The 12,402-nt window shown below is 50.2% G+C and overlaps 1 protein-coding gene across 2 annotated transcripts in view; it reads left to right on the top strand.

Annotated features, from left to right (window-relative positions):
• Positions 1 to 332: 332 nt before the first annotated feature.
• The window catches only part of MVB12B (multivesicular body subunit 12B), a 57,575-nt gene continuing 45,505 nt past the window's right edge, over positions 333 to 12,402 (top strand). Inside the window, exons 1-4 of one of the 2 annotated variants that reach the window (XM_030461222.1) lie at positions 348 to 431; positions 4,932 to 5,048; positions 6,089 to 6,211; positions 11,016 to 11,123. In XM_030461222.1, coding sequence (XP_030317082.1) covers positions 6,101 to 6,211; positions 11,016 to 11,123 — 219 coding nt within the window. In that variant the 5' untranslated portion in view covers positions 348 to 431; positions 4,932 to 5,048; positions 6,089 to 6,100. Of the gene's footprint in view, positions 432 to 4,931; positions 5,049 to 6,088; positions 6,212 to 11,015; positions 11,124 to 12,402 lie in introns of both variants that reach the window. The other variant, XM_030461221.1, reaches the window with a different exon arrangement.

Below are 12,402 nucleotides of genomic sequence, written 5' to 3'. Positions count from 1 at the left end.
GGGGCCGTTTCCGCTTTGCTGCGCGGTGCGTGTCCCTAGGGACCAGACGGGGGGCTTGGGGGGTCGGCGCGGTGTCGTGCGGCGGTGCCGGCGGTGCGGGGCGGGTCTGGGCCCTGCGCGCCGCGGTCCGGCTGCGGTGGGCGCGGAGCGGCAGGGGCCTGCGCGGCGGCGGAGGGGTCCGAGCTGCGCTGCTACGGCCACGGCCCCGCTTCCCGGGCCCGGCGCCTCCCGTTCTGCTCCGCCGGGGGAGGCTCCGGGCCGCGGCCTGCCCGCCGCTCCCCGCCCCGCGCCGCTCCGCCCGGGCCCGCAGGCCGCTCCCCCGCCGCCGCTCCTCCCGCCGGGCCGCACCGCGACGGCCCCGCCGGGCGATGAGGAGCTGCTTCTGCCTGCGACGGGGGAGCCGCGATCCGCCGCCCGCCGCCCGGGCAACAGTTAAGTGTCCCCGCAGCCGCCGCGGCCCCGCGCTGTCGCCGCGCTCCCCGGCGGGGGCCGGGCCCGGCGGGCGCTGGGGGCTCCGGCACGGCGGGGGCGGTGCGTCCGAGTGCGGGGCCCGGCCCGGCCGCCCCCCGGCCCCTCCGCGGGCGGGGAGTACTCGCACGGCCGGGGCGCCGCGGCCCCGGGGAGGCGGCCAGGCTGGGACAGACCCCTTCCCCCGCGGCTGGCGGCCCCGGGCCCGGTCCGCGGGCACGGACAGAGCCCTCCTGGGTTCCCCGGCTGCTTGCGGCGGAGGGGCCGGCGGGAGCGCCCCGGGGCTGGGCCTGACGGCGTAGGGGTGGCGGGGGGACCGCGCCTTGGCAGCGCGGCTGCGAACGGCCGAGCCCCGTCTTGGAGCCCGTGCTCTCCCGGTGCGGCCGCAGCGCTCTGCTGGGCGGGCAGGCGGGCAGCGGAGGGAACAGGTTCGGGGATCAGCGGTGGGGCAAAGCCCTGGTGACCTTGACCTGCTCAAGACTTCACCGCCAATTTTGTTACTGACTGCTTAGAGAATACAACAACAAAAAGGATTTTGCGTGGTCTTTTTGCTGCTTGACTTCGCAGCCTGACTGCCTGTTTGTCTCAATTGGTCTCAGGTTTTGGCGTACCTGAAGGTGATCATGTTGGCTCTCTTTTTACAGCATTGGCTGGAGCAGTGATACTGTGCTGCCCATGTTTTATGCTTGCCTCTTGCATGACCGAGGCTTGTGAGTTTTCTCTGAGGTTGCTGGAGAGGTTCTCAAAGATTCCCCAAGCTCCAATTCTTCCTTGGCTTTCTCTTAGCTGGGGTGTTCATAGCCTGGCCATGCTAACACAAGCAGAGTCCTTCAGCTCAAACAAGACAGGCTGGGCTTGTGCAGGTGTTCAGCTGGTTTGGCTGAAACCTGAGTTTCTCCATCTTGTGTTTTATTTAAACTGAGTGAGAATGTGCCAGTCTATACCTTAGTGGATCTTGTGTGTCATGTGGCAGGTTGCGAGTGTTACCCTAGTGTTATCCTTGTAATTTTTATTTGAGATTGGCTTACCTACTGGATTTTATCAGCATATTGGGACACAAGCTTAGTGTGAGCTTTTGGAGGTGTGAAATAAAACACCCATTTCAGTCATGTACTGCGTGCTGCTCTTAGCAAAGTGAATCCCAGGCTTGAGGGTCCCTGTAGCCCCCAGGGACTTGTTCATACATATGCCAGTGTAGCAGCAGCTGAACTGGGTGTCATTTAAATTTTTCTGCCCTGTTGTAAGATTGTATGTGGAAACCTATTTTGTTTTGAAATAGGACATTTCTCAAGTGAGCGTCTTTAAAACTGCTGTGAAACATTACAAGGTCTCGATTTTGCTCATTCTGTGACTTAAGTTCCTGTTTCCATCCAGTTCAGTCACAAACTGCACAGATTTTGCAGCTGGTATGGGGCAGCTGTCTGGAGGATGAGAGCTGGGATGCAGAGGTGATTCCAGACATATCTTCGTTTGGGGTGAAACGTGAAACTGGAATTGCCTGCTTGTGATGGAAGTCTCCAGCGCCCTGACCCTGTGTCCTGCCATGGTCTCCTGTTTTTCTGATTGAAACTATGTGCTATTCCATGAACAAAAATAGAAAATTGGCTGGGGCTGTATCCTGTTGCTGAATGCAGTGGGAGGACCAGGAGTGTGAAGGGGTACATCAGCATAAGTTTTGAGTGACCTGTGCTGTGCCAGCAGTACCTACTGCCTTTTCAGAACAATGAAGCAATAGCCCAAGCATGTGAACAAAGTTTTTAGCAGTGTGCCTGATTTGTTTTGATGGGATTATTTCCCGCAGGGTGCAGGAACTCAGTGGGGTAGTTGATAATTTTTTTCCAGTTTTGCCTTCACTCGTACTTTTCTGCCTGTGGGAAGAGTGAGTCAGTGTCAAAGTGCAGGGCTTAGAGTTGAAGGAGGAAACAATAAGACCATTCTCTCTCCAAGTCTCTTGCTATGTAACTTCAGAATTTGACCCGCTTTAATGGCAGCGTGATGCTTCTGTAGCAAATACATCATCAGGTCTGATCTGATCATGTAGCCACCAGCTTTTGAACTTGCCTAACTTGTTAAAAAGGAACGCCAAGAGGGGAAAAATGCTGTACATACAATAATACATTGATTTCTGAAAATGTGTGGCTTTGCTATATGTGTGCCCCAGCCAAAGCCCAGCAGTGTGTGTGTTATCAGTCACCACAGTGGAATTCTTTAGCTGACCATGAAGCCAGCAGAAAAGTACACCTAGAATAAACTAGTAAAAGCAGAGAGGAGATAGCAAGACAATGGGTGAGATTGACCAAAAAGGATATTAACAGTCTGTCTTGGGTGCTGGGAGAAGGGGAGGTGTGTGTGAGTGTGGTCATGGACTGCAAAACAGCCTGTTCTGGGGTAGTGAAGTGCCCTCACTGTGCCATCTCCGCTGTGTGACAGCATCTTCTCCTGCAGCCGTTCCACACTGTTCTGCTGAGTGCTGCTCAGGACTGGTGCTGGCAGGATGCACAGTACGTTTCTGGTGGAGGCACATCCTTTCCCTGCTGGCTTTGTCTCAGTGGCCCCTTGGTGGTTTGAAGCTTCTTCCTGCCCAAGGGCTTGCATCCGGCTTCCCATGGCTGCCTGGACATGCTGGGGACTGGATGTGGCCCTGCAGTTGACAATGACCTCCAGGGAGCATGCTTCCAACTAATGGGAGAAATATCCTTCTAATTGTTTTTGGCTGTTTCCAGAATAATGCTGCAGCAGGCAGAGGGCACGGGCACTTGGGCAGAGCTCAGCAAGCACAGCTTAGTGCAGAATGGGGAGAGTCCGTCTCCAGGTCATCTGGTTTGAATCCTCTGCCACCATGATGTTAGGCGGGCATATAGGTCAAACTTGTGTTGTTTAAAGAGAACTCCATTAAAATAACAAGCTGTCTAATAGGAGTATTTATGAAATCCTGCTCCTTAATTTAATCTGTTCTTTCATTGTTTGTTTTTTAAGTTCAAAGGCATGATAGAAAAGAAACCAAACTTTGCAGACACCCTGGGGGGAAAAGTGTGATGTAACTAATTGTCTGTAGGATTGCCCAGCCAGAGATTGCCCTCTGACCTGTGCAGAGTTCACAAAAACATTTACCCGAGTGTGCAAACCAATTGCTGCTTCTCCGTATCTGTTCCAGATGCATCCTTGATGCCACCCATGCAGTGGGACTGGGCCTGCTGCAGCACAGCCTGGGCAGCACCCATCACTGCACCCCTGGCTGTACTGTGCTGGCTGCCCTGAGCCTAGAGGTTGGTGTTCTGGGCAGATGTCCCCTGCCTGCGCGCTTGGCAGGGGCATGGCAGTCCAAGCAGGGAAGGTGGCGGGTGCTGCACAGGGAGCTCAGCTGATGCAGGTGCTGTTCTGAGCCCTGCACTGGTGCTGCATTGTGCCTCACCCTGTGGTTCTGCCTCCTGGCCTCAACAGGCAGAAGGCCCTGCTCTCCCTGCTTAGCAACTATAGAGAGGCTTTGTGTGAGCCGGCACAAAGTGAGGATTGATGCTGTTTCCCTTCCCCCAGCCATGCTGAGCAGGACTCAAACAGCTGGACAAAGGTGCCCTTCTCCCACTGGCCAAGGATGGGATGCTGTTAGGCTGAGGTTGTGAGACTCCCCCAGGATCTGAGACAGGTCACCACCCCTCTGCATCCCCCTGAGCTGAGGTTCTTGTGCCGTACTGGCTCCCCCTGCTCCCCTTGTCTGCAGAGCGATCCAGCACTTTGTCAGGGCAGGTTTGGTGGAGTCACCAAGGGAGCAGATTTGCTTCCCTTGGCACAGCTGCAGCTGTGCTGGAGCCTGCTGTGTGGAGTTCTTGGCGTGTTGGGGAGTATCATCACTTACCTGGATTTCAGTTCAAAATGACCTAAGAGAAGCTCCTATCAGCATGTATTATCTGCATTATCTGCCAGCTCCTCCCTATGTGTAATAACAAGTAATTACATTATTGAGAGTGACTTGGAAAAGTTTTGGAAAACGTGCATCTGTATGAAGAGCAGACTCTTAAGTTCTTTGTTAATTCCACACTGGATTTGCTTGGTACCGTGTGTTTTAGGCAATGGATTCTGGATTATTTGTGAGACATCTGGAGTTGGTGGATCGGCACATGGGCAGCCTGTGGATTTGTCTGGGCTGTGCCAGGTGCCACCAGTGTTCCTGTGGGACACTCCCTTCCTCACCCTGAGGACAGGGACGCCATCAGGGGAGGATGTGCCCCTGTGGCTTTGGATAAGCTTATAGTTGTCCTTTGAAGGCTTAAACTGAATAGGGAGCAGAGTGGGTCCGCTTTGTTCTGTGTGTGTTGGATGCTTGTCTATGTGCATGTGTCTAGAGCTCACTCCTGGGTTTGTTTCATCAGCAATAGTTCTTTCACTGTTACTGGTCTCTAGCTTCTGTTGTTTTGGACTTCTCAGGTAGTCTGGCTGTTCGTGTGACATTATTATTATTTACATAGGGCCCAGACCTGCTCTTTTTTACTGCCTGCAGCACGATGTTTGTTCAGACTGGGCACTGTGAAGTGTAAACCCAGGTCCTACTGGCACCAGCACTCACCTCTGCCTTTCTAGAAGCAGTAAGTAACCAGCCATCTACATGGCCTAGAAATGCTGGGGTTTAATTGCTCTGAGGAGGGAATTGAATTAGGTAGCTCTGGTTCACAGCTTGTCTGGCTGCGCAGCAGTGACGCTTGTTTACACAAAGCACTACCCTTTTATCTCGGGGTGCGTGGGGGGTGGTTTCCTGGGGCATTCCTGCCTGAAAGCCAGAGAAGACCTGCCCTAACTGGCTGCCTCTGCAGGAGACCACATGCTGAGGCAGTGGCACCTTTCCCCATCCTCCTCCTCAGCCAGTTTCAGCAACTTGTCCTCTCCTTCTGCTTCCTGCAATAGCATCTCTCCAAAATTGGTTGGTTTTACCCACTGCTGTCCCTCTTCACGTATCTCCCTCCCCTGAAGTACTTGGTGTCTCATTTCTCCTGGAAGATGCTCAGGCCTCTTCAGGGCCTCTGTCTGCTTTGCATCAGATCCTCCTGTGCTGCTTCATCTGTGTTCTGCTGGTGTTGAGGCTCTCTGCAGAAAGCGCGGGTTTGTATACAGCGCCAGATACATCTGTGCTGCTACATGAAAATGTTCTCGTTCAGAAGGGTGCAATGGGACTGGAGACTCATAGGGGAATCCTTAGGGTGTCTAACACCCACTGTGGATGAAGCCATTAGGAGCAGATTTCTTGCTGCTCGGAATGGCAGAGCCGCTTCGGCCCTCCTGTCTCAGGGATGAAATTTGGTCTCTGTTTGGGAAGGAAGGAAATGAGACTGGGTTTTCCCATCATTGCTAGGTGGAGACCAGCCCATGCTAAGTATCCTGGAAGCAACAAAATCAATTGCAGAAGGGACTGCTAGCCCAAATTCCAAACCTATTGAGCATTGCACATATGTACCCTCTTATCAAAAGCAAACGAAAGTGCAGAAGGTGTGTCTGGCCTAATCCTGTGTTTAATTTGGCAGTCTGCAGTGTGTCAGCACAGGCACTGTTGCATGCATGCAGGCTCTTGGTGCTCTGTCTTCTGTTGGGGTGTTCTGCCAAGCAGCCCTTTAATTCTGCTCCTTTCTTTTAGGATCAGTCCATAATGCCTGAAGTGCGAGACCTCTCAGATGCCTTGCCTGACTTACCGATGGATCCCATCACGGGGGTCGGTGTGGTTGCATCCCGGAACCGAGCACCGACAGGTTATGATGTAGTAAGTAGAGATATTTCAGCTGCTGTTGCTAATGCTTTAGTTCTGCACTAATGAGGCTTTACTTTACTGGGAATAGAGTCTTTTCCAGAGAGGGTTTACCTTCAGGTCTGTGCTTTAAGAAGCAATTTGATATCCAGCTGCCCACCTCACAGCCCACAGCACTTAGAGCTTTCTCTCAGTGGAGGTTTGTGGGTTCTTCATCTGTGCCACTCCAGAGGAGCATAATTACCTGGAGGAGGGGTTTTCAGAAACAGCTGGCCACTGTGGCATGCAAATTTAATAATCCTAGTAACATTCATCCTGAAGGAGTCCTAAGTATTGCACAAATTATATCTCTGAATAAATGGATCCCGCATCAGCTGTTTAATCCCACATATCAGCGCTGCACAATGATGATGAGAAGCTCTAGAATGAGAAGCAAGAGTTTTGCATCTAGCTGAAATTGCAAGGATGATTTTGATGGACAGAATGAAAACCCCTAAACTAAGCTTTGGCAGGAGACTGGGCAGCAGGAAAAGGCAGCTGGATATAGCAGAGATGAATATGTGAATGAGTAAAGGGAGATAACTGTTTAACAGCTGCTTGTGCCTTGATTTGGTTGTTGTGTAACCAACAGCATGATTTTTCTCCCCATAAATTAAGTGTCCCAAACAGAGAACTGTCATAAAATATTGACCTTGCAGAATTCTCTATGGAAAGATTTGACCCATAATCCATCTGCTCACCCATCCTGCTCCAACTGTGCTACATCACACTTGGGGTTTCTGGAGTTACACAATTTGAGTGAGGTTGGGAGTGGAAACCAGTTGATGTGAGGCTTTGCTCACACCTTTTCAGCTGTGGAGCTCTGCATACTGTGTTCAGTATGACAAGGAAGAAAACTGATTAGGCTGAAGTAAAGACAGGAGGGGTGGAATGGTGAAAAGGCTCCTTAAAGACCTGGAAGGTTTTTGTACTTACTGTGTTTTCCTGAGTGCTGATTACCTGTGTGAGCCAGTCTGTGTAATTAGCTGCTTGCCCTGATAAAGGAGCATGGGACAATGTGAGAGTTGTGATAACAGAATTGCATTCTGCCTAAATGACTGGGCAGAGAGAGCGCTCACCCCAGATAGCCTGTCTGCACTAACTAAGTTTAAACTAAACAAGATAAAAGAGTCTTCCTGTGGCTTAATCCAATTATGGTGGTGTTGTAATAATGCATGTGAATGTGGGTCGCTCTCTCCTAGGGGGCACAGAGAGGAGGCTGCCTCTCCTCTGGTTCTTCTGCCTTCCTCTGTTGCAAGTAACTCTTTGTCTCTGCAGTCCTCACTTCAGGCTCTGGGGATGTGCCTGTTGTCTGCAGTTGTCTTACCCCTAGCACACACTTACTCCTTCAGCCTCTCACATGGCAGATCAGACATCCGACTCAGTGCCTGGTGCCATGAGCCATGGTCGGTGTCCTTCCTACCATACAACACCTGCTGTGATGGGGCTGCTCCTGGTACCACCCTGATGTGCCAGGGTGTCATAGTGCCCAAACTCTTGGGACTGTGGCACACGATGTGGTGCTTTTCTTACCTGGATGTCTGGGAAGGTGGGTCCTCTGCACAAGTCAGGGCTCTGGAGCAATGTGTGGGATTGTCACTTCCCTGTGACCTCTCAGATACCTGGTCTGTCCAAAGTGGAGGCATGGAGCTGAGGGTGCAGAAGATCATGGAACTGAGGGTGCAGAAAGTGTTCTGAGACATTGGCAACATGTGGATTTGGGTGGTCTCAGGCTTTTTTTCTCAGGATATGTTATTTCCCTAATGAGACACCAACAGCTGCTTGTTGCTTTGGGTAGTAAAGCCTTGATGGAGGCAGCTGTGGCAGAACCATCCTAGGGGTGAGCTCCCTAAAGCCCTAGTTGTTAGAGGTTTGCCTCTCATCTTTTGGGAAGCATTAACACCAGTTTATCTGGGGATGCTGTTGTAGTCCCCTTAGGAATCTGATCGTGCACTGCCTTTTGCTATGGCATCCTGCAGCATTCAGTTCTACAGAGTCAGAGTTGCATGGGAAAGTAACAGACAAACTGTATTTCACTGATGGATTTGAGTTTTGTGCTGATGGAACACTCAGTTCTCTCTGAGACAGCAATTTACTTATATTATTTATATAATTTATAAATTTATATTATTTATAGGCTTTACCCAGTTTCCCTTTCATATAGGTTCTTTCTTGAATAAACAACCATTATATTATTCTTTTCCTTCCTTTTCCCTTTGCTTCCCTTTGAAACAAACAAGCCAAGGCATGAGTACTTTCATCCCAGTAAGTGTTAAATGCCCAGGGGGTGTCCTGGTCTGTTTGCCAGGTTCACATGGAGCCCTGGGGATCGGCACACTGCCCAGCTGGAGCTGGTGGTGTGGCAGAACCCAGGGTGTCAGACCTGGAGGAAGCATGGTGAATGGGTCAGATCTTTTCCCCCTCAGTACTTAATTAGTCAGAAATTTCCACTGCTTTTTTTGTCTGCTTAGAAAACAACTACTGACATTTGTGGTAACTGGCCAGGTCTTTAACAGCTGAAGAACTGAAGACTTGATTTTGTGGAAGTGTATAAAGTGTGCTTAGATCTGGGAATCTGAGCTTAGATTCCTGAAAATCTGCCCAAACTGGCAAGACTGAGTGTATGGGTGGGGAGGAAGGAGAGGAAAAGCTGGAGGTGAGGAGCTTGGGTAGGAGAGGTGTGGTTCCTGTGCAGCCGCGTTCCTTGCTGTGGGTGAACGTCAGCTCCACACTGGGGTTTGCTGTGGGGCAGGAGCCGAGCATGCTGCTTGCCCAGGGCTGTGCTGGAGCACCAGCCGTGGGGCAGACAGATTTAGTGGGGCTGTTTGCCAAAGGCTTGTCTTGTGGTAGTAGTGACCCCATCCTGGGTGCTGGACAGCAGGTACATCACCCCACACTTGGAGAGGTGGGCTGGAGGACACCTTCCTTACTGGGTGTCATTCCATCAAGTCCATTTGTTTGTATGACATGCTTAAGAAGAGTCTTCGCCAGCTCCATGATGAAAAGGATCACTCCTTGTGCCTGCCATACTGGGTGCTGTGTCCTCTGTCTCACTTGTTTGTCACTTCTTATCTGAGCAGAGGGCCACAGTGCCCATCCTGCTGGTGGGTCTGCCTTGGCTCCCTTCCTGTGCTGTGGGCACGCTGCCCTGGTGGAGCAGCACTGCTCAAGCACAGCTTTGTTTTGAGAGGTAGTGGGGATCCTCCTTGCCTGCAGGAGCCCAGTAGATGATGCAAGAAGTTTCCTGTTTATATTGCACAGTTTTCTTTCCCCTTGAGTTTTCTGACAGGTTAATGCATGCTTACGTTCTCCAGGCTTAGAAAAAGTCTTCAGCAGAATTATGTTGGGGCAGAGCACTGGGGACGTCACCTGCAACTGCTGCATTTCAGCAGAAGCAGGAGTGGTCCTTATAATGTCTCCCTAAATGACAACATTTTTTCTTATCAATCTTCTCATCAGGCCTCTCCCTATTGGGGAGAAAGCTGCACATGGATTTTATACATTTCTAACCTAGTATTTTAGGAAAGAGCTGAATTCAAGGAAAAGTAAAGCAATAAAAATTCCTGACAAAATCCTGTTTTAAAATGTTACTGTTGGTAATGGTGCATGTTGCATTGCAGAAGTCTGACTGCAAAAGCTGTGTGTGATGTACAAGGGCTTGAGCTGAGCAGAGGGTTGTGGACAGCAGTTGCCAAAATGCAAAGAGCATCCAAAGCACTTTGGTGATCTGACAATAAACACAACTTTTCTCTCCCACACTTGGAATAACTGGAGGGTCTTGTCAGCACATATCTCTTGCTTCCTGCACCCTGCATGGAGTCTCATCCTGGCAAAACATGGGTGCAAACAGCAACTACAAATGTCAGCTCTTTGTTATCAGGCTGTTCTGGGGCCAAGGTCTTAATTCAATAAGATTAGAGTTGGAAGAGCTGCAGTGGAGTGGTTTGCCCCCATCAGAGAGGCATTAGGCAGAAGTTCAGCTGTGCTTCTGTGTAGGTTCTGACCATGCTAGAGTCTCCTGTTGGGAGCCATCAGTGGGGCAGTAGTCTGGTGGACTGATTTTATTTCTGCTACCCTTTTCCTTGGGGGTTTTTACCAGCTTTCACTGTGCACGGTCAGCGCAGAGCCTTTCTACTGGACATGGTGATGCCTCTTGCAACTCCTTGAGTCAGCATGAAGGTGAAATCTTCTCCTGCCTTTGCTCTCCATGCTGTGTCCACCACTGATTCAACTGGATGCAGGTGTGTGTTGGAGTGGGATGTTTGCAGGATGTGTCCTCACGTGCAGCACTGCTGCTGAAGTCTGCGAGAGACCAGGACTTTCCCTAACTGCTGCAAGCAGCTTTTTGGCCTGGGAGTCAGATTTCCTCGAGGGCTTTTCTGTGAAAATAATGCTGAGATTGGGCAGTTTCTGTGCTTTGTATGCAGCATCCTCACAGTGTGCCCCAGTGCGTCCTTGCATGCAGGGTGGTAATGAGAGCCTCGATGTGCTGACTTTTCCAAACTATTGTTTGGAGACTGTAACTAAAGGTGCTGCTTCCTCATTAGAATAGCCTTTGTCAGAGCATCTTTAATCAACAGACCCCTGAGAGACAGTGTTTCTAGAACTTCTTTTTCTACCTCCTCTTGGAAGTTCTTTGCACTGTACATTGTGAAGAAACTAATGAGATGCTGTGAGAGTCCAGGCAACTGTTAATTAGAAGAGGTCTGAGAAGTACGGCACATATATTAACTTTATCTTGGCTCACATGTCTCCTCTCTCCCTCTGTCTCTTTATCCAGGTTGCACAAACAGCAGATGGCTTGGATGCTGACCTCTGGAAAGATGGCTTATTTAAAACCAAGGTCACACGATACCTGTGCTTCACAAGATCATTTTCAAAAGAAAATGTAAGTCCATTTGCTGAGTGTCTGCATGATTTGCATTTGTGCCTGGTGTGCTCTTACCCATGATTCATTTTATGGACCCAGTTATAATTCAAGCAGGCATTTCACTGAGTTTGGGTGACTCAGGAAGCAAAATACCATGGCCAGATATTTTCATGTTGTCTTTGTTCTTCATGAAAAGAAATTGCTGGGAAAATCTGCAATAAAAGCAGCAGAGACAGAAATGCTGCATTTCAGCAGCTGCTTCATGCTGGCATTTCCAGCTGTAGCAATGGGCACTGTGTGCTCATGATCCTGACAAATTTCTAGCTGTAATTACCCAGAGAGAAGCAAATGCTGCAGGTGGTGTTGATGATGTGAACTGAAGGTATCAGTTTCTGCATCCAGGGGCATTGTAGGTATTTTCTTGCAGGGTTAGCTTTTCTTTCTTTGTGCTGGTTCTTGAAAATCTGCCCACATTGTGTGCGTGCTACCATATTCTTGTGATCCTCTAGCATGGCTATTAAGCAGAAGTTAATTTCTGATTAGTGGCAATTGTCTGCCTGCATCTTCCCCAGAGGAGTGAGACCATGTGCAGTGAGAGCCTGATGCTTTCCACTGTCTTTCTGGTTGAGGCTAGTGTGGAAACTTCCTCTTTTCTGGAGGAACTGTTAAATTCTACAATGAATGCACTCCATCTAGTGGGTAATCCTGCTTTTAGTCATAGTCGTCAGGGTATGGAGATACCATTTTGTACTCATTCTTTCGGTAGTGACAGGAACAGACAGGCAATGGCAAGTTCAGAGGTTGATCATGGGTCCTGACAGGAAAGCTGGGTGCTCCCAGTTTCCAGCATTTGACCTTTATTCCATCCACTTCCCTCCCCACCTCTAGATTGAAATAAAGCTCCAGAACTATGGAAAATATCACTTCCTGGGGTGGATGGACAGTAATTGTGCTTTTCATCCTGGAATACCTGCAGTAGCAGGAATAATAGCCCCAGAATAGGGGAGGGTATAAAGATGTGTGATTATTTGAATATTAAGTTTATCTGTGGCTACCTTAAATTCGAGGTTGTCAGAAATAATTACAGGATAGTAGCAACTGCTGGCTACCAGGGACAGTGCAAATACGCTCAGCCAGTGCCTGTTGTGTGTTTGGCATGGAGCTCTGCTCGGCAGGGTTTGGGAATACGCTCCTGATGCTGATGAGATCGAGTGAATTAAAGGAGCGTGGAGGAGACTTGGGGGTCCCAGCTGCGCAGCAGCTGATCTGCAGTCACGGTCCTCTGGCTGCTCAGGGC

This window comes from Calypte anna, chromosome 17, assembly GCF_003957555.1.
Source record: "Calypte anna isolate BGI_N300 chromosome 17, bCalAnn1_v1.p, whole genome shotgun sequence".
Classification (NCBI taxonomy): Eukaryota; Metazoa; Chordata; class Aves; order Apodiformes; family Trochilidae; genus Calypte; species Calypte anna.
The sequence above is the reverse complement of the archived record's forward strand: the minus strand, read 5'-3'. Positions and strand labels throughout refer to the sequence as shown.